Here is a 14724-nt window from a genome sequence, read left to right as displayed (position 1 = left end):
AATTCCCGATAGCATACTTAAATAGCTAGTCCACATACGACGTTCTTCAGTTACCCGCCTGCAGTTGTGCGGGAGGGTTTGCGTGTCGTCGTTCACACCATCCTTGACAGGAATTGAGCTCCAGTATCGCCTAGTCTTGCATTCTTGCCACCTTGAACGCTTATTTCGAGGCGCCCAGGACTTTGTCAGGTTCTACTGAACAATTAACTTATTGTCACTCCAAACCTATCTCCTCCTACAGTTTTGAAGCTACAGCGATGAGACACATACCATTCGATTCACAATTGAAATATCTAAAGATTCGTCGTAGCTTTTTTTCAATTTCGTTATAGTTTTGAAAATATTTTGAAAAAAGGGAAGGGAAATTGGGGAAAATCTAAAAATTTTTGAAAATTTTGGGAAAAATGCTTCCACATCCACAAAAATTCGAAATTCAAAAAAATCTACGACGAATCGATAGATATTTTGATTGCGAATCGAATGGTATGTGTGTCATTGCTGTAACTTCAAAAATCTGGGAGGAGATAGATTTCTACAGTACCCCCTTTTTTGGCCGTTTTCTAAGAACTTATCGTTCTCTTTCATTTTTTTCGAAAAATGGACATGAATAAAAGCTGTCTATTTTTCGGTTTTACATATGTGTACCAAGTTTCAGAGTGATCCGTCTGTAAACAACCGAGATAAAATTTTGCCCAGACGCTCCCCTTAAGTGCGGCACAACCTACCGGTGAGTTGCGGGGCCTTTTTTCGGATAAATTCTGTAATTTAGTTTTTTCAATTGCGCTTGTTGACAAAAATTTATGATGGCAGTACAACCCTATTAAATTTTAAAAATCAGGGAAAGAAGGAAAATTTGATTTTTGCGCCGTAACCTACATATTTACTAGTATATTTTGAATTGTAGGCCTTTTTATCTGCAGACCTGGCCAATTTTATTCCATCTACTTGAAACGTGGGTTGTGCTGCACTTAACGTGTTAAAACATTATCTTATGATGATATTGCTGTTATAGTGGTATTCACAATACTTTACTGCTCTACTTATAGGACTCAACAATAAACTCTAGGAAGACAGAAGAGTCTAAAAACTCTCAGCTTTGCCACTATGCCTGTAGTTTCAGAAATTTAGCAGCAAACTTTCACAATAGTCCTGGGTATATTGTTCCCAGAGGCTGCTGGCCATTTTTGTCTGGATTAGAGTTTTTTTGCAACATGATAGTTTAACCTATCAAGCATTCTGTACTATACCATTTTACCATGATGCCCACAGGCCAGACAGTATATAAATATATACTTGTCCAATGTCCAGAATATTAGCCCTCCAGCTGGTTTAATTGGGATTTTTTTCTGTTGCTTGGTTAAAGCTTCCTGCCTCAGTGGTATATACTTGCATATGGGATAAGGACTTGCCAATGGAGGAGCCTCAGATTAAATATCATAATATTCAAGATAATTTTATTATAAGGTAAACAAGGGAATGGAAAATCAGAATTTGGTCATCTTTGACCCTTGGTCTAAATAGTAACATTTATTCAATATAAATTCAAAATTGTTATGAATAAACTTTGTTTTTTTTTTAGAACCATCATTATCTTTATAATAAGTTTATATAAATTTAGTTGCTTGTGTTTAATCACCCAATGACTCATGAGATGAAGCAGAGCATGGATCTTGATCTGACATACTGATGTACTATGGAGTGTGTATATACAATGTTTCTGTGCAATATATATATATATAATAACGATAATTGCACTTTACCGGACTACCGTCAACCGGGGCTACTCGGGACAATTTTGAACGTTTTTCATTCATAACTTCTTACCATGAAACATTTCAAAGCTCTTTGCAAGGGCTATCACATGGCTTCTCAAAAAAAAATCCATATGCTATTCGTAAGGTGCCTGAAGCAAAAAAAGTGTCCCGAGTAGCCCCGTCAAATGGGGCTACTCGGGACACTTGGAATAAAACTTCATTTTAAAACATTTGAAGCATGCAGAGTGTACTCATCCATTACTAACTCCACCTCTATGGTGATGTTCATCTTGACTTTCGGTGCGAGATAGCTAAATAGCTGAAGCGCTAGTAAACATTTGGCCACTAAACTAACTAACTGGAGTTTCTGTATGTTTGTGTTGAATAGTGCGAGCGCCCAGGCGGGGCTTTCATTGTAGATGATGTAGAGGTAGAATAAATGACATTTTCTGTGATTTTTACTTGTTTTTACTTTATTGATATGATATTACCGTATACATTAATCACCGTATTATTGATGCAATATTGCAGTATCCATGAACATGCCATTGAGCATTTTCAACATCCTTGACCACTGCAAGCTTGATATCAGCAGCCTTATAGCATTTTTTCTGTATCTGTAAGCTTACAGGACGGCTTGTAATTTCACACTACAGCAATCCCTTGATTAACTCGGTTAATAAATCCCCGAGTTTTACCATGTTAAGCAAAACCGCGCTAATCAAACTTAAGAATATATGGGAATAATTATAATGAATCCTCAATAATTACTTTTCATTCTATGATGCCTGGTGCACAATTCTATATATGACATTCTATGCACAATTTTGTGATGACCGATAATGCACTAATTTTTTGATAAGTGAAATTTTTTTTGCTGAGCAAGGTAAATGTAATCAATATTCATTGTTTTTAATCAATTTTTTATTTAACTGGAGCTTTTGCTAACTGAGGTTCTACTGTAAATGTGTTTTTGGGGGTGTCCCAAATAGCCCCGGGGGGCTATATTTTTTTCAACCCATTTTTTTGAGGGCTATCAACCCATTTTTTTGGGTTGAGGTATGTAAATTCCGCAGATAAAGTTTTCATGCTGACACTTGTCTGCAACTTTTTTCTAAACAAAATTTTTTAATATGGCAAATATTTTTTTTACTACAGACCTTAGCAGAAGTAACTTTTCACAATATCATTTTTCACCATTTTTTCAGGAATTTTTCAAAGCTAGTAAATGTAGTATTTTTGAACTTCCTTGATGCTACATAGATAGGAAAAAGTTTGACATTTACACCACTATATTTAGTTTTGCAATATTTTAATTAGTTCGGCTACTAAAACAGTTTTTCACCGTGTTGGAGGACTGTCCCAAGTTACCCCGCCTGTCCCGAGTAGCCCCGGTTGACGGTATGCTTATTTTTGGCCCAATGACGTAAGCAAAATTGTTAAAAAAAAGTAAAAAGAACTTAACCTGGCTGGACCTAGCCTTAGTAGAAAGGTGTCAAGCAACGTAAGAGAAATAAGGGTTTTATACTCACCTAACCCTAACTCTAACACTTACCTAATGAGGTTGGCGTTTTTAGAATGTCCGGTAGTGTACCTAGTTCATTTATTTTTGTGTCCGGTTTTTAAGTACAAACTAATTGCAGAGTTAATAACTGGACTTGATTTTGTCCGGTTTTCCAACCCCTGTCTGGTAATGTTTCCAATTTTGTCCAGTAATTGTTCGAAATTCTTATATATATATATATAAAATTCGTCAACATTGCTATTCGCAATGTATTCTTCAATTAAAAACTTCCTTCACCTCTTGATTCTTTCCTGGGCAAGCATAAAAATGTGCAAAAATTTGAATTTTTGGAGCCACCGAAAGAAAGTATGGACAATTATAAGAAATGTTTATTCATGTGGATTGTTTCAAATTTTGCATATATAGGCATTGGATTAAATTGCGCATGAAAGGTCTATAAAAGACAGTCATTAAGGAAAAATAATATCCATTTGAAAATTACTTTTTAAAGACAACACTTCTAAAGAATCTAGTGTCTCCGATGTTACACATGCACAATGAATTTATAATTTTATGTTCAAATAATAGAAAAAATTAATTTTCAACTTTTTTAATGTTAAAAAACATTGTATGTTCAAAATTATTTATTCTGTCATTTGTGTCAAGCATTGTCTCCAACTTTATGCAAGTGTGCAAAATTTCAGATCGATTGGACAGGTAGAAGTGTGTTGAATATTGATTACAAAATTAGTAGCAGACAAACAAACAATGAGAAGTGAAGTTTAAGAGAACTGTTGTAAGAAATAGATCTAGAAATAGAATAGATTACATTTGAATGTAATCAATCAAATGCAAAGGGAAAATATCTACCTGCAATTTGTTTTAATTTCCACATCTTAATTGTAATTATTCAAATTGATATTGCTTCTTCCAACTTACTAAAAAATACAGAAAGATAATCAATTATGTCGTCCAAGTTGAAATTTTCATTTAAATGCTCATATTTTGATTCTAGGGCATGGCAGGGCATAATGAATGGCAGTACAGATGATTGCTGATTGACTGAGGCATGATAACGTAGCCTCAAACATTAACCGGAGGACAAGATAGGATTTTTTGCAAGGAGATTTTAAGTGAAGATGGTAACTAGAGTGTTAGAGGCAATGATGGTTAGAATCAACTTCTGACTTGCATCTCTAAAATCAACCTTAAATGCTCAACAGTATTCAGTACAGGGTAATTGTGGTGGCCAAATAAGATGATCAACTTCATTAGTTCCTCATACCAACTTATAACAATTCCAGCTGTACGGATTGAGGCATTACCATCTTGAAAGATGGCATTCCCCTCCAGAAACAGTGCTCAAACCATTGGATGAAAGTTCTTGGTCCTCCAAAATTCCTAAACAGTCACAGCTGTGGATTTACAGATCCCTCGCCATGTTTTACATTTGGTAGGTGGCAGGTGGAATTAAATGGCTTTTGGCTGTCTCTAAATGTAAGCTTGGCCAGTGGTTGGAAATAAGTTAAACAATGATTCGTCAGAGAAAATATCATTTTTTCACTGCTTGAAGGACCAATTCTGGAGGTTTTTACACCACTCTAAATGCTTTGAAGCATTTGTATATGAAAGCAGCGGTTTTCTAATTGCAGCTCTTCCATAGAATCCAGATCTGTCCAGATCTCGGCAGACAATCTTTATTGAAACTGGGTTCTGTAGGTGTCCATTGAGGTCTGCAGTAATTTAATTGTTTCTAATGTAATGTGCAGGTGTTGTGTGTGGCCCAAGCTGTGCAGCAAGAACCCTGAACTGCCATACAAGCTGCTGCCCTGCAACCCGTGCCCTTCATCCACTGCAGCCCACACCCAGAATCCACAGCTGTCCTATGCCCAGCATCTGTTTCTGTCCACAACCATCATCCACTGCTGTTCATAACCAGCATCCACTGCTGTTCATAACCAGCTTCCACTGCTGTTCATAACCAGCATCCACTGCTGTTCATAACCAGCATCCACTGCTGTTCATAACCAGCATCCACTGCTGTTCATAACCAGCATCCACTGCTGTTCATAACTTGTCCACAACCAGCATCCACTGCTGTCCACAACCAGCATCCACTGCTGTCCACAACCAGCATCCACTGCTGTCCACTAGCCATCTAGATAAGTTCCTTGGTCCCTGCTAGCTTGGTCGTGCAGGGCTTGGTTGTAGCAGATGCTTGTGGTCAAAAGCGGAGCTCATCTTTATCAATCATTCTCAATTGAAGTGGTTAGCCATGCCTGCTTTTGTTGTCCACTTCTACTGAGTGAGCAAGGATAATGTTACAAATGATAGGCAAATGTGATTAATGTACTTTTGCTGACTGGGCAATAGTAAGAGGTTTGACATGATAGTTCAATGGTGATCATCATGTCGCAACAAAGTCATGATCTGTCAAGGTGCTGCTCTCATTGTGTTGGTGCAACTCAATGATTATACTGCCGTGTAGCTCTGCCAATGCTGTGATATTATCTGTTGTTCTTAATTGATCTCAGGAGCTACTGGCAGCCGAGTTCCTAACTAATCATCCTATCAAGACACTTGGTTGTGAGTAAATCAGTTGCTTGGTGGCGTCTCAGTGTATGGTCACCTGTCAGTTTCTTAGTCATCAAGGAGACATTGGTGCCAAGTTCAGTTCTTGATCTGTTATTTTCCACAAATATTTAAGTTCTTAGACTAAAATGCATAGAATTAATGCAACTTTGTAGGAGAAACGTTTATTAATCTTTTATTGGTAAGGATTGTTGTTGTTATGGTAATGCAAGATTGTTTTCGTCCTGTTATTCTTGTCTGGTCTTCAAATTCATTGCTACATTCTTGAGTGAAATTACTTTAGTGTTGCATCACTGTCTTGCAGTCGTTCCTGATGATAGTTCTGAATTAGTTGAAGGTTGTATGATCATTCCACTGCCCTGCCTGATTGTCATGGCAGCTGAGGGCTCTATTTTATCATAGTAAACTTTTCATGAATTCACATTGATCTCACTTCCTCACTGCCACTTTCACTGTTCATGGACTGCACTTAAATGTGTGACGACGAGCCACAACTACAGCCTGTATCCTCTCATTGACACCTCGTGAGTTGGAGCGCCAGGTGTTGTGCGTGGCGGTGTATACATCGTCAGGGCAGACACAAGACAAACAGTCTGCATCATCATGGCTCTCAATGGGAACGAGTCCCCGTGTGAGCAGCATTACTCGCTCAAGTGGAATGACTACTCAGTGAAGCTGGTCACTGCCTTCCAGTCCCTGCGAGAAGAACAGGATTTTGTGGATGTGACAGTGGCCTGTGATGGCCGCCAGTACAGTGCTCACAGGATGGTGCTCTCAGCTTGCTCACCGTACTTCAGGACCATGCTCAAGGTGGGTCATCCTTCAGCAACCATGCTCAAGGTGGGTCATACATTCTTCAGCACCATGCTCAAGGTGGTTTGTCATCCCCTGCAGTAGCCTGGGGTGCTCTCTGAATATTGCCTAGTTCTGATAGTGATAATACTTATTAGTGGTCATAATGCTTTTTGAGTAAATTCTGCTCTGGTTGCAGGCAAACCCATGCAAGCATCCGATCGTGATCCTGAAAGACGTGGGCTGCGCTGAGCTAGAGCGTCTGCTGGAGTTCATGTACAACGGCGAGGTGAACATTGCGCAGGACCAGCTTGCCGCCTTCCTCAGGACTGCTGAGAGCCTCAAGATCCGTGGCCTGGCAGGGGGCGGCGCCCCTACACCATACGATGAACACACGCGCCTTGTGAGTGCTCGTGGTGTCTGTGTGGTCGTGGTGCCTGTGTGGTCGTGGTGTCTGAGTGGTCGTGATGTCTGTGTTGACGTGGTGCTTGTATAGACATGTTGTTTGCATGTACCTTTTGTCTATGTGGACGTGTCTTGCCAACATGGACGTGTTGACAGAGCCTGCAGTGCAGCACCCCTCAGCTGTGCATAAATTAAAACCATCAAACTATGTGAAGCTTCTAATAATTGATGCTGCTCTGCTCCATAGAGAGTCTTCAGTATTGTTCTGTTCACAGATCTTCTGTTTTGTCTTGTGCATCAACGTGGTTTGAAAAAAAATTGCATATTATTTTTTTGGCTTTGGGTTGGCAAAGACCGGCATGTCAAATTTTTTGTGCCTTGCTGCATGATTAAAATTCGAGTTGCACCTGAAAGTTCGAGGATGTGATGCCTGCCAATGCTTAACTGCCTGTATGGCACCTGCGCTTTCCTAATTCTGGCTTGTTTTCTGCAGACGGAACAGCAGCAGTACACGGCAGCAGCTGCATGCCACCCTCAGCAGCAGCAGCTTCTCAGCAGCAGTGATAACCTCAGAGGCAGCAGCGTCCACCTGCCCCAACCACTGCCTAAGAAAAGGAAGCTCATCATGACTCAAGGTGATATGTGAACGTTAACCTGTGTCATGTGTAGGTTTATGTTGTGTGGCACATGCTACTTGTATGTTGTGTGGCACATGCTGCCGACATGACATTGCATGCACCTGCCACCAACATGACATTGCATGCACCTGCCACCAACATGACATTGCATGCACCTGCCACCAACATGACATTGCATGCACCTGCCACCAACAAGACATTGCATGCACCTGCCACCAACAAGACATTGCATGCACCTGCCACCTCAACGCTGCTGAGCCGAGAACTGAACACGACCTCACAAAGCTGCCATATACTTAACCTTAGTTCTAAATGCTGACAATAAATCTACCCAAGTCAGTTACCTACCTCCTGTCACAAATACTAACTCAAACGCATACCTATAATATCAGACGTGCTTGTAGTGTACCATGAGCTGATGTATGTGTCCCCAACAGACCACAGCAGCGACAGCATCAACAACAATGGCAGTGTCCACGACAACAGCAGAAGACCTGTGGAGCAGAGCTTGCACCTCACCGGTCAGAATCATTACCCAGCAACTAGATATCTTTAATTTACTATACCTAAAATCACATGATTGCAACTATATAATATAATATTTTATTGATCTTTTAAATATATTATAGTTCAACAAAGCAGTTATCGCGGCGCAGGGTTAAAACGAACTTTTATTGCATATTACACATAAATTTGAAAGAAAAAAATTTTTAGAGGCATAACTGATCTATTATTATATATTCATTCATATAGTCATATCTAATATTGTGGTTTATGACTAACTGAACTAAGTGATTGCATTATTTAAAGCCACTTAATCGTAGTTGATTCTAGAAGTATTGCTTTGGCGTTAATTTATAAATAATTTAATTCAATAAAATAACGACGCCCTGCAGGCACTGATGTCAGTCTGCTGCCCCTGAAGCTCGAGCCTGCAGACTGTGAAGCTGATGACTTCCCTCCTGACAGAGGAGACCTTTGTGCCCTGACACTTCTTGTTGTGCCCTGACACTTCTAGTTGTGCCCTGACACTTCTAGTTGTGCCTTACACTTCTTCTGGATAGATGTGAGAGTACATGTCAAGGTTCTGGTTTAGGCTGCATTGTACGTTGCTGACGATGTTGTGTGTGCAGGTGCTGACAGCACAGCTGGGGAACCGTCAGCACACCGCTCTGCATCGCCTGACGCAGGTCAGTCTCTGTCGGGGAACTGTTTGATGTTTTCTCAAGCTCGTCAATTCTGATCACTTTTGCTTAGATGTGTTAGTCAAGTGTGTCCCAGAGCGTCATGGTCTGTCGAAAATAGTTGCGGGTTGACTTCTTCAGCCAATCAGTGAAGGCTTGTCAAGCTAAACCCACCAATCACAGAAGAGAAATAGGCCGCGACATGTTCATAGGTGGCTTTCTATACCTAGGCTGCTATCTATATTTAGGTCGTTACGTGTACTTTGGCCGTTACGTGTACTTGGGTCGCAATACGTGACTAGGCGCTACGTGGAATTGAATGAGTTTTGATATTAGGGTCTGCATACTAGCGTCGTCGCGTTCAGTTCTGCACGCAGCTCGAAGGGCGCTGGCAGCTGTGTTGTGATTCATGGCGGTGCCGTTGTGGTCACGTCATGTGTGTGCTTCGGGTGACTCCTCGGTGGATGGCTCGAGTATGGATGACCTGAAGTGTTATTAGCTGCAGCTCTTATTTGGTGTTCCGCCATTGATGCTCTTCTTGCTAGTATGCCACTTATGTTCATCATTAGAATGTTGACTTGTGAGTGTTGGAATTGCTTGTGGTGCTGGTAGTGATGTATGGTGCAGGCTGTGGAGTGTGGTGCAGGAAGCACAGTGGTAGTCGAGAGTGTGGTGCAGAGGGTGGTTCGCTACACTAGTATTGGCGTGTGGTGCTGGTAGTGGTGTGTGGTGCAGGCTGTGGTGCGGGACCATTACTGACGTGGTTGCTTGTCTCTCCACCCGCAGTTGCTGGTTGCGAGGCCCTCAACCTGTCCGTGAGGCCTCACCTCCGCGCCTCGCCACCGCCACACCAATTCCACCACACCGCCGTGCCTGAACAGCCTCACCTCGCGTCGCCTCATCACGAATACTTGCACCATCATCACCAGCGTCACCACTCAGCCCCTGGAGTGGTGCGTGGCATCACCACCACCAGGTTCTCGTCGACGATGCTGTGTGATGTTGGGGTGCCACACGGTCGTGATGACGCATCACACCCAGCATCTCGTGATGAAGCGTACCGCTGTCACAGCATTGGCCCTGCCCCCCGGGATGTGGACAGCGGCCCATACCACCACCAGGCCCACCATCATCCCACCTCACCTCCGTCCCACAACGGCATCGTCGTGGGGTCCCCAGAGGGAGGGGCGCCGTACCCTGTGAAGCTCGAGTACCTCGGCAAGCAGGAGCGCCTCGACGCGGAGGAGGACAGCATGGACATGGGGGGTGAGGCTCAGGAGGACCATCTCTTGCATGCCTCTGGTGGTCACGACATGGAGGACACAGCCGCCCTCACGGCTATCACTACCATATTGTCCGCTGAGCGACGAGGCTCTGCTCGTCCCCAGACCGTCCTCAACGGCGGCCTTCTGGAGGACTCGAGCCGGGGACGTCGTATTGTGGTGGGCGAAGTCGGATCTGGCAGTGGCGACCACAACCACTCGAGCACCGGCAGCGGCGAAAACAACAACACTAATGGCGGGAACAACCACACGAGTGGCTACAGCAACCACACGAGCACGAAGGTGTACCCCTGCTCTGAGTGCGCTAAGGTGTTCCGCCACCCGATGTCACTGCACCACCACCGCCACGTGCACCGAGGCACCTACACTTGCCACTCCTGCACCAAGGTCTTCAGCAGACGCTGGGACTTGCACCGCCACCTGCACCGCTCCAAACTCGGCTGCCGCAGACCTATTGCCACCTCCACCACCGCCACGCCTTACGACACCACCGCTCCTGCAAACTGTCTGGTGGGAACGTGCAGTCAGGACGACCATCCTGTCGAGGAGGGCCCTTCCAGTGGACTGTACTTGGAGCTTAAGACCACCCCACACAAACTGGCTGCTCACCACCGCCCTAAAATAACAATAGCTGGGGATCTCATCTCTCCCCCCGTGCCCCACTACGACACCCTCACTAATGGAGGGCAGCTGTACACGAGAAGATCCATCAAATCCTCACCGCCATCTTGCACTACCCCGCCATCTTGTTCACCGCCGCCGCCGTCATCTTGCGCAGCTTCTAGCGCCCTCTTGGTCAGCCCAGCGACGGGCGTCAGAACCTTCCCTTCTCCGCGCTTATAACTTTCCCTTCCAGCCGCCTGTGATAATATTATTATAGCTTGTATTATTATAGCTTATAATATTATTAGAGCTTGTAATGCTTGCCACTTCATTATTGTTTAGCTTGTTATGCTTGTTGCGAGGCCGCGCCCTCTGAACTGCTTCACCGACTCTCACCTGTGAGGCCGTGTCAGCTGTACCATGTCTGCACAACCATGTCTGTAATACCAGGTCTCTCTACCAAGTCCTGCTGTACCACTAAGCCAGTTGACAAGTTAACAGACGTTCACTTGTCAGCTGAGTGCGTCATCAGCACGAAGTGCGTGCCACACACACACAATTAGTGCTTCAGTTGAGATCGTCAGGAAGAGGAAGGAAGCCGCCGTTGGAGGGGCCTCATGAGTGCTGGCAAGTGTCAGACTAAAGAAAGAGATTTAACATGGTTAAATCTCTTTCTATACATATTGTCATATTAAAAATGTCATATTGTCCAAATAATGTTTTTACACAAAGCTCTAACAGAGAGCGGACGTAGCACTGATACGCCCCCTTTGATAGGCAAAATTGGGTCAAAATGATACACACACAGGGCAAAAAAGTGCATCGCTGTTTGGACCAAGTCTGACTCATTTCTGAGCGCATACTCGGTGCCATTATATCGCCGTCAAATTACGCAGCCTGACGAGGGCTAAGCTCTGTGCTGCTCCCAGGTGGAGACTGTCCACGCTCAAGCTTCAGCAACGTTAATCTCGAGTTTCCCTTAACCGCAATTAACTTCGAGAACATTTTATTTATTATCAATAAATTTTCTGGGTAAAACAGTCCTGCCAAGCTCAGCTGTGGAGCCTCGTAGTTAAATCTTTAGAGACGTGCATCACGCTTGTTGTGGCTGACAAGCTTGTCTTAGTGGATGACCATTTGCTCGCTCAGGCAGTTTCTTAAAGAAAGTTCTATGTTGTGATCCCTCCCACACCTCGTTCCTTGTTCATACCTTATATCCTAATTGCAACTTTAGGACGTCCTTGTCATTGGTCACGCTGATACGCCGCTTTTTTCGTCCTCCGCCCTCAAGCCGTCGATAGGTCGGTCTCCCCGTCCTCGGGTCCTGAAGGTAACATTGAACGTGTTCCGCCTATCTGCCCTCATTTGAGCCAGCAAACGCAAGATGCTGTTGCTTGCTACTTGCCGCTTGCCAAGAGTAGTGCGGCATAACCTGACAATCCGGGATCTTGCTCAAGAACACATCCAGTCGCCTCCTAAAAATCGCATGGGTGAAGCCCCCCTTCTCTCAGCTCCATCGGCAAGGCATTGAACAGCCTCGGTCCCACTAGAGAAAGAGGTCCATACCGAAGAGTAAACTCTTGCCGCAGCTCGGTCTGCAAAGTCTGCCTCTCACTGCGTTGTGATATGTCGCTATCCTGAATGTCTCGCTTTCAAAGTTGAGGGCCTGTCCGGGTAGCATCTTCTATCAAGTGTGCACTATTGTATACCTTGCTTTTACCCTCTCCGGTGAGCACAGTCCCAGGTGTTGCAACCTGCCCTTGTAGTTCAGCTTTAGATGCCTCATACCGCTGATCCTGGACGTGAAGGTCCGTTCGACTTCCTCCAATAGCCTTACCGTACTTGCATCAAGTGGCGCCCCAAGCTGGCAGCATTACTCCAAAATGGGGAGCACGAGGACGTTTAAAAGTGTAATCATGGGCGCTTCTCAAGTTCGAAATACCCGCCAGAGTTACCGCATCTGTAGTCTTCCTTTCGCAACTATTGCCGCGCTGTGGTCGTCAAAGGTAGCTTCAGTATTCAACACTCCGAGATTACGAACAAGTGGCTTCTCCTCAATTTCTGCGCAGTCTGATGCTAAGTAACTGTGCAGCATATCACATTACTTCGAACTTGGTGCCGTTGAATTGCATACTATGCACTAGGTCCCAGTCATAGATTGTCGAAAAGTCATCCTGTAACCTCTCGCAGGCCATGTCTATGATTCTCATCAGCACTCTTGTATCGTCCACAAAAGATGATTAGAGCCCGATTTCGGCGATGCGGATGATGAAGATCGGGCCAACCACCGAGAATTTATCAAAAAAGCTTGAGCAAAGTCCTGGGCATATTCTTTCAAAAAATTTAGAGATCGTAAGTTCATCAGCCAACAATTGACTGCCTATCGAGTAAAATCCACCAATCATAGACAAGAAAATAGGTCGTAAGTACTTACGTTCACTTAGCGAGTTTTGAAAGTATGGCCCCTGGTATACCACATCTACGCCAGCTCCCTCCTCCAGCTGGGCCACAAGACGGTAATTGTGCTCCAGGAACTGATATACAAGAACAATTTCGTCGAAAACCATATTTATTATGCAGTTCAGCGTCCTCCTGGCCACCACCTCCTTAAAAACCTTGATCACATGTTAGGTCAGGGTCACTGGTCTCTAATTTTGGGCTGTTTTCCTCTGGCCTCCTCTGTGGGTTGTGCGTTATCAGTCCCACTGTGAGGCCCTCAGGGACAATTCCCTGCATCTACGAGGCTTTAGGTGCTTATACACGGGACGATTAGTTATGTCTACTACAGTTTTGCAGGCTGAGAGCCTATAAACGAGGAGAGCGTTTTTAGTACAGTGTGCCAGCGCCAGTGCGACGTTGGGAGTTGTCGAGTAAAGGTGTGGACGGTGGAGGCAAGCGAGAGCTGTAAAGCTGAGCGCGCTACAGTGAGCAAGAGAGAGAGCAACGTAGTGGTGCGCGCTAAGACGGCCGAGGCTGCACTGGGCACGCTAGACTGCTTCAAAACAACTCTAGTTGCTCTGCGTGCAATGCAACAGCTAGTTGCCTATGAACACGTCAATCATCACAAATTTTAGTTGCGTCGACTAGTCGACGCAACTATTGCGTCGATTGCACCTTTTCCATCAGAGCATTGTGAGAGGAGCTTTTAGTGCTCCAACACACTTTTTCGTCAATACCGCCGGAATTCCATTCGGTCCTGGTGCTGAAGACGTCGCCAGTTCTTTGATACTTATTTCCATATCGTCAGGTCCAAACTCGATGTTTTTCCAACCCCCTTCCACCCAGCAGCTCCTGGAGAATTTCAACTTCATTCGCCTCCCTTGAGTAGCGGGGCTACTGAACACCGATTCAAACTGCGATCCCGGTATAGTTCTCAAATGCCCTGGTCATCTCTGACTCGGACAATCTTATCCTTCAGCGGGCCCACTGGCGTCTTTATTTTAGCCTTAGACTGGCGGTATTTCAAGAAATACTTAGGGGTTCTCTGGTGACCTCGAAAACTCGCTCCTCAGCAGCTAGTTTCCCCGTCCTGTGCGAGTCGCGTTGCGCTTGCCAAGCATGCCTCAGAACTGGACCCCTGAGCAGCTAATGCAGCTGCTCACTGGGCACTTGCTTCAATCATCTTAATAGCTTACCGCTAAAGTCGGGGATAATTGTAAAGCTAAATTCTAACAAAAAGCTCCGAACTTTCAGTATATTTATATTTAACTATTACATGGTAGACGACAAACTTCGCCTCAAGGTTTCGCCATTTCACTCAGAAAAATGAGAGAGACTTTTCCTTTTGAAATAGCGATGCACTTTTTCCCCATATTTTGGACGTCCTGACACAGTTGGGCTTGGTAAGAGAGTGTAGCAGTGCTTCACAGTTGGGCTTGGCAAGAGTGTAACAGTGCTACGCTCGCCGCGCGTAAAATGGTAACTGGCAACCGTGACAAGGCGTGTGGGTTGCCGGCTTGTGGCAGTCGA

The 14724-nt window shown here is 44.4% G+C and overlaps 1 protein-coding gene across 1 annotated transcript; it reads left to right on the top strand.

Annotated features, from left to right (window-relative positions):
* The first annotated feature begins 5338 nt into the window (after positions 1-5338).
* On the top strand, positions 5339-13118 carry LOC108666713 (protein tramtrack, beta isoform). The gene is made up of 7 exons (XM_018153628.2): positions 5339-6660; positions 6842-7045; positions 7541-7682; positions 8123-8206; positions 8582-8665; positions 8819-8875; positions 9656-13118. The coding sequence occupies exons 1-7, from the start codon at positions 6454-6456 to the stop codon at positions 10993-10995; spliced, it is 2118 nt and encodes a 705-aa protein (XP_018009117.1). The 5' UTR covers positions 5339-6453; the 3' UTR covers positions 10996-13118.
* Positions 13119-14724: the final 1606 nt, after the last annotated feature.

The sequence above is a fragment of the Hyalella azteca genome, unplaced genomic scaffold, assembly GCF_000764305.2.
Source record: "Hyalella azteca isolate HAZT.00-mixed unplaced genomic scaffold, Hazt_2.0.2 contig422, whole genome shotgun sequence".
Classification (NCBI taxonomy): Eukaryota; Metazoa; Arthropoda; class Malacostraca; order Amphipoda; family Hyalellidae; genus Hyalella; species Hyalella azteca.
This window is presented reverse-complemented; position numbering and strand designations above follow the sequence as displayed.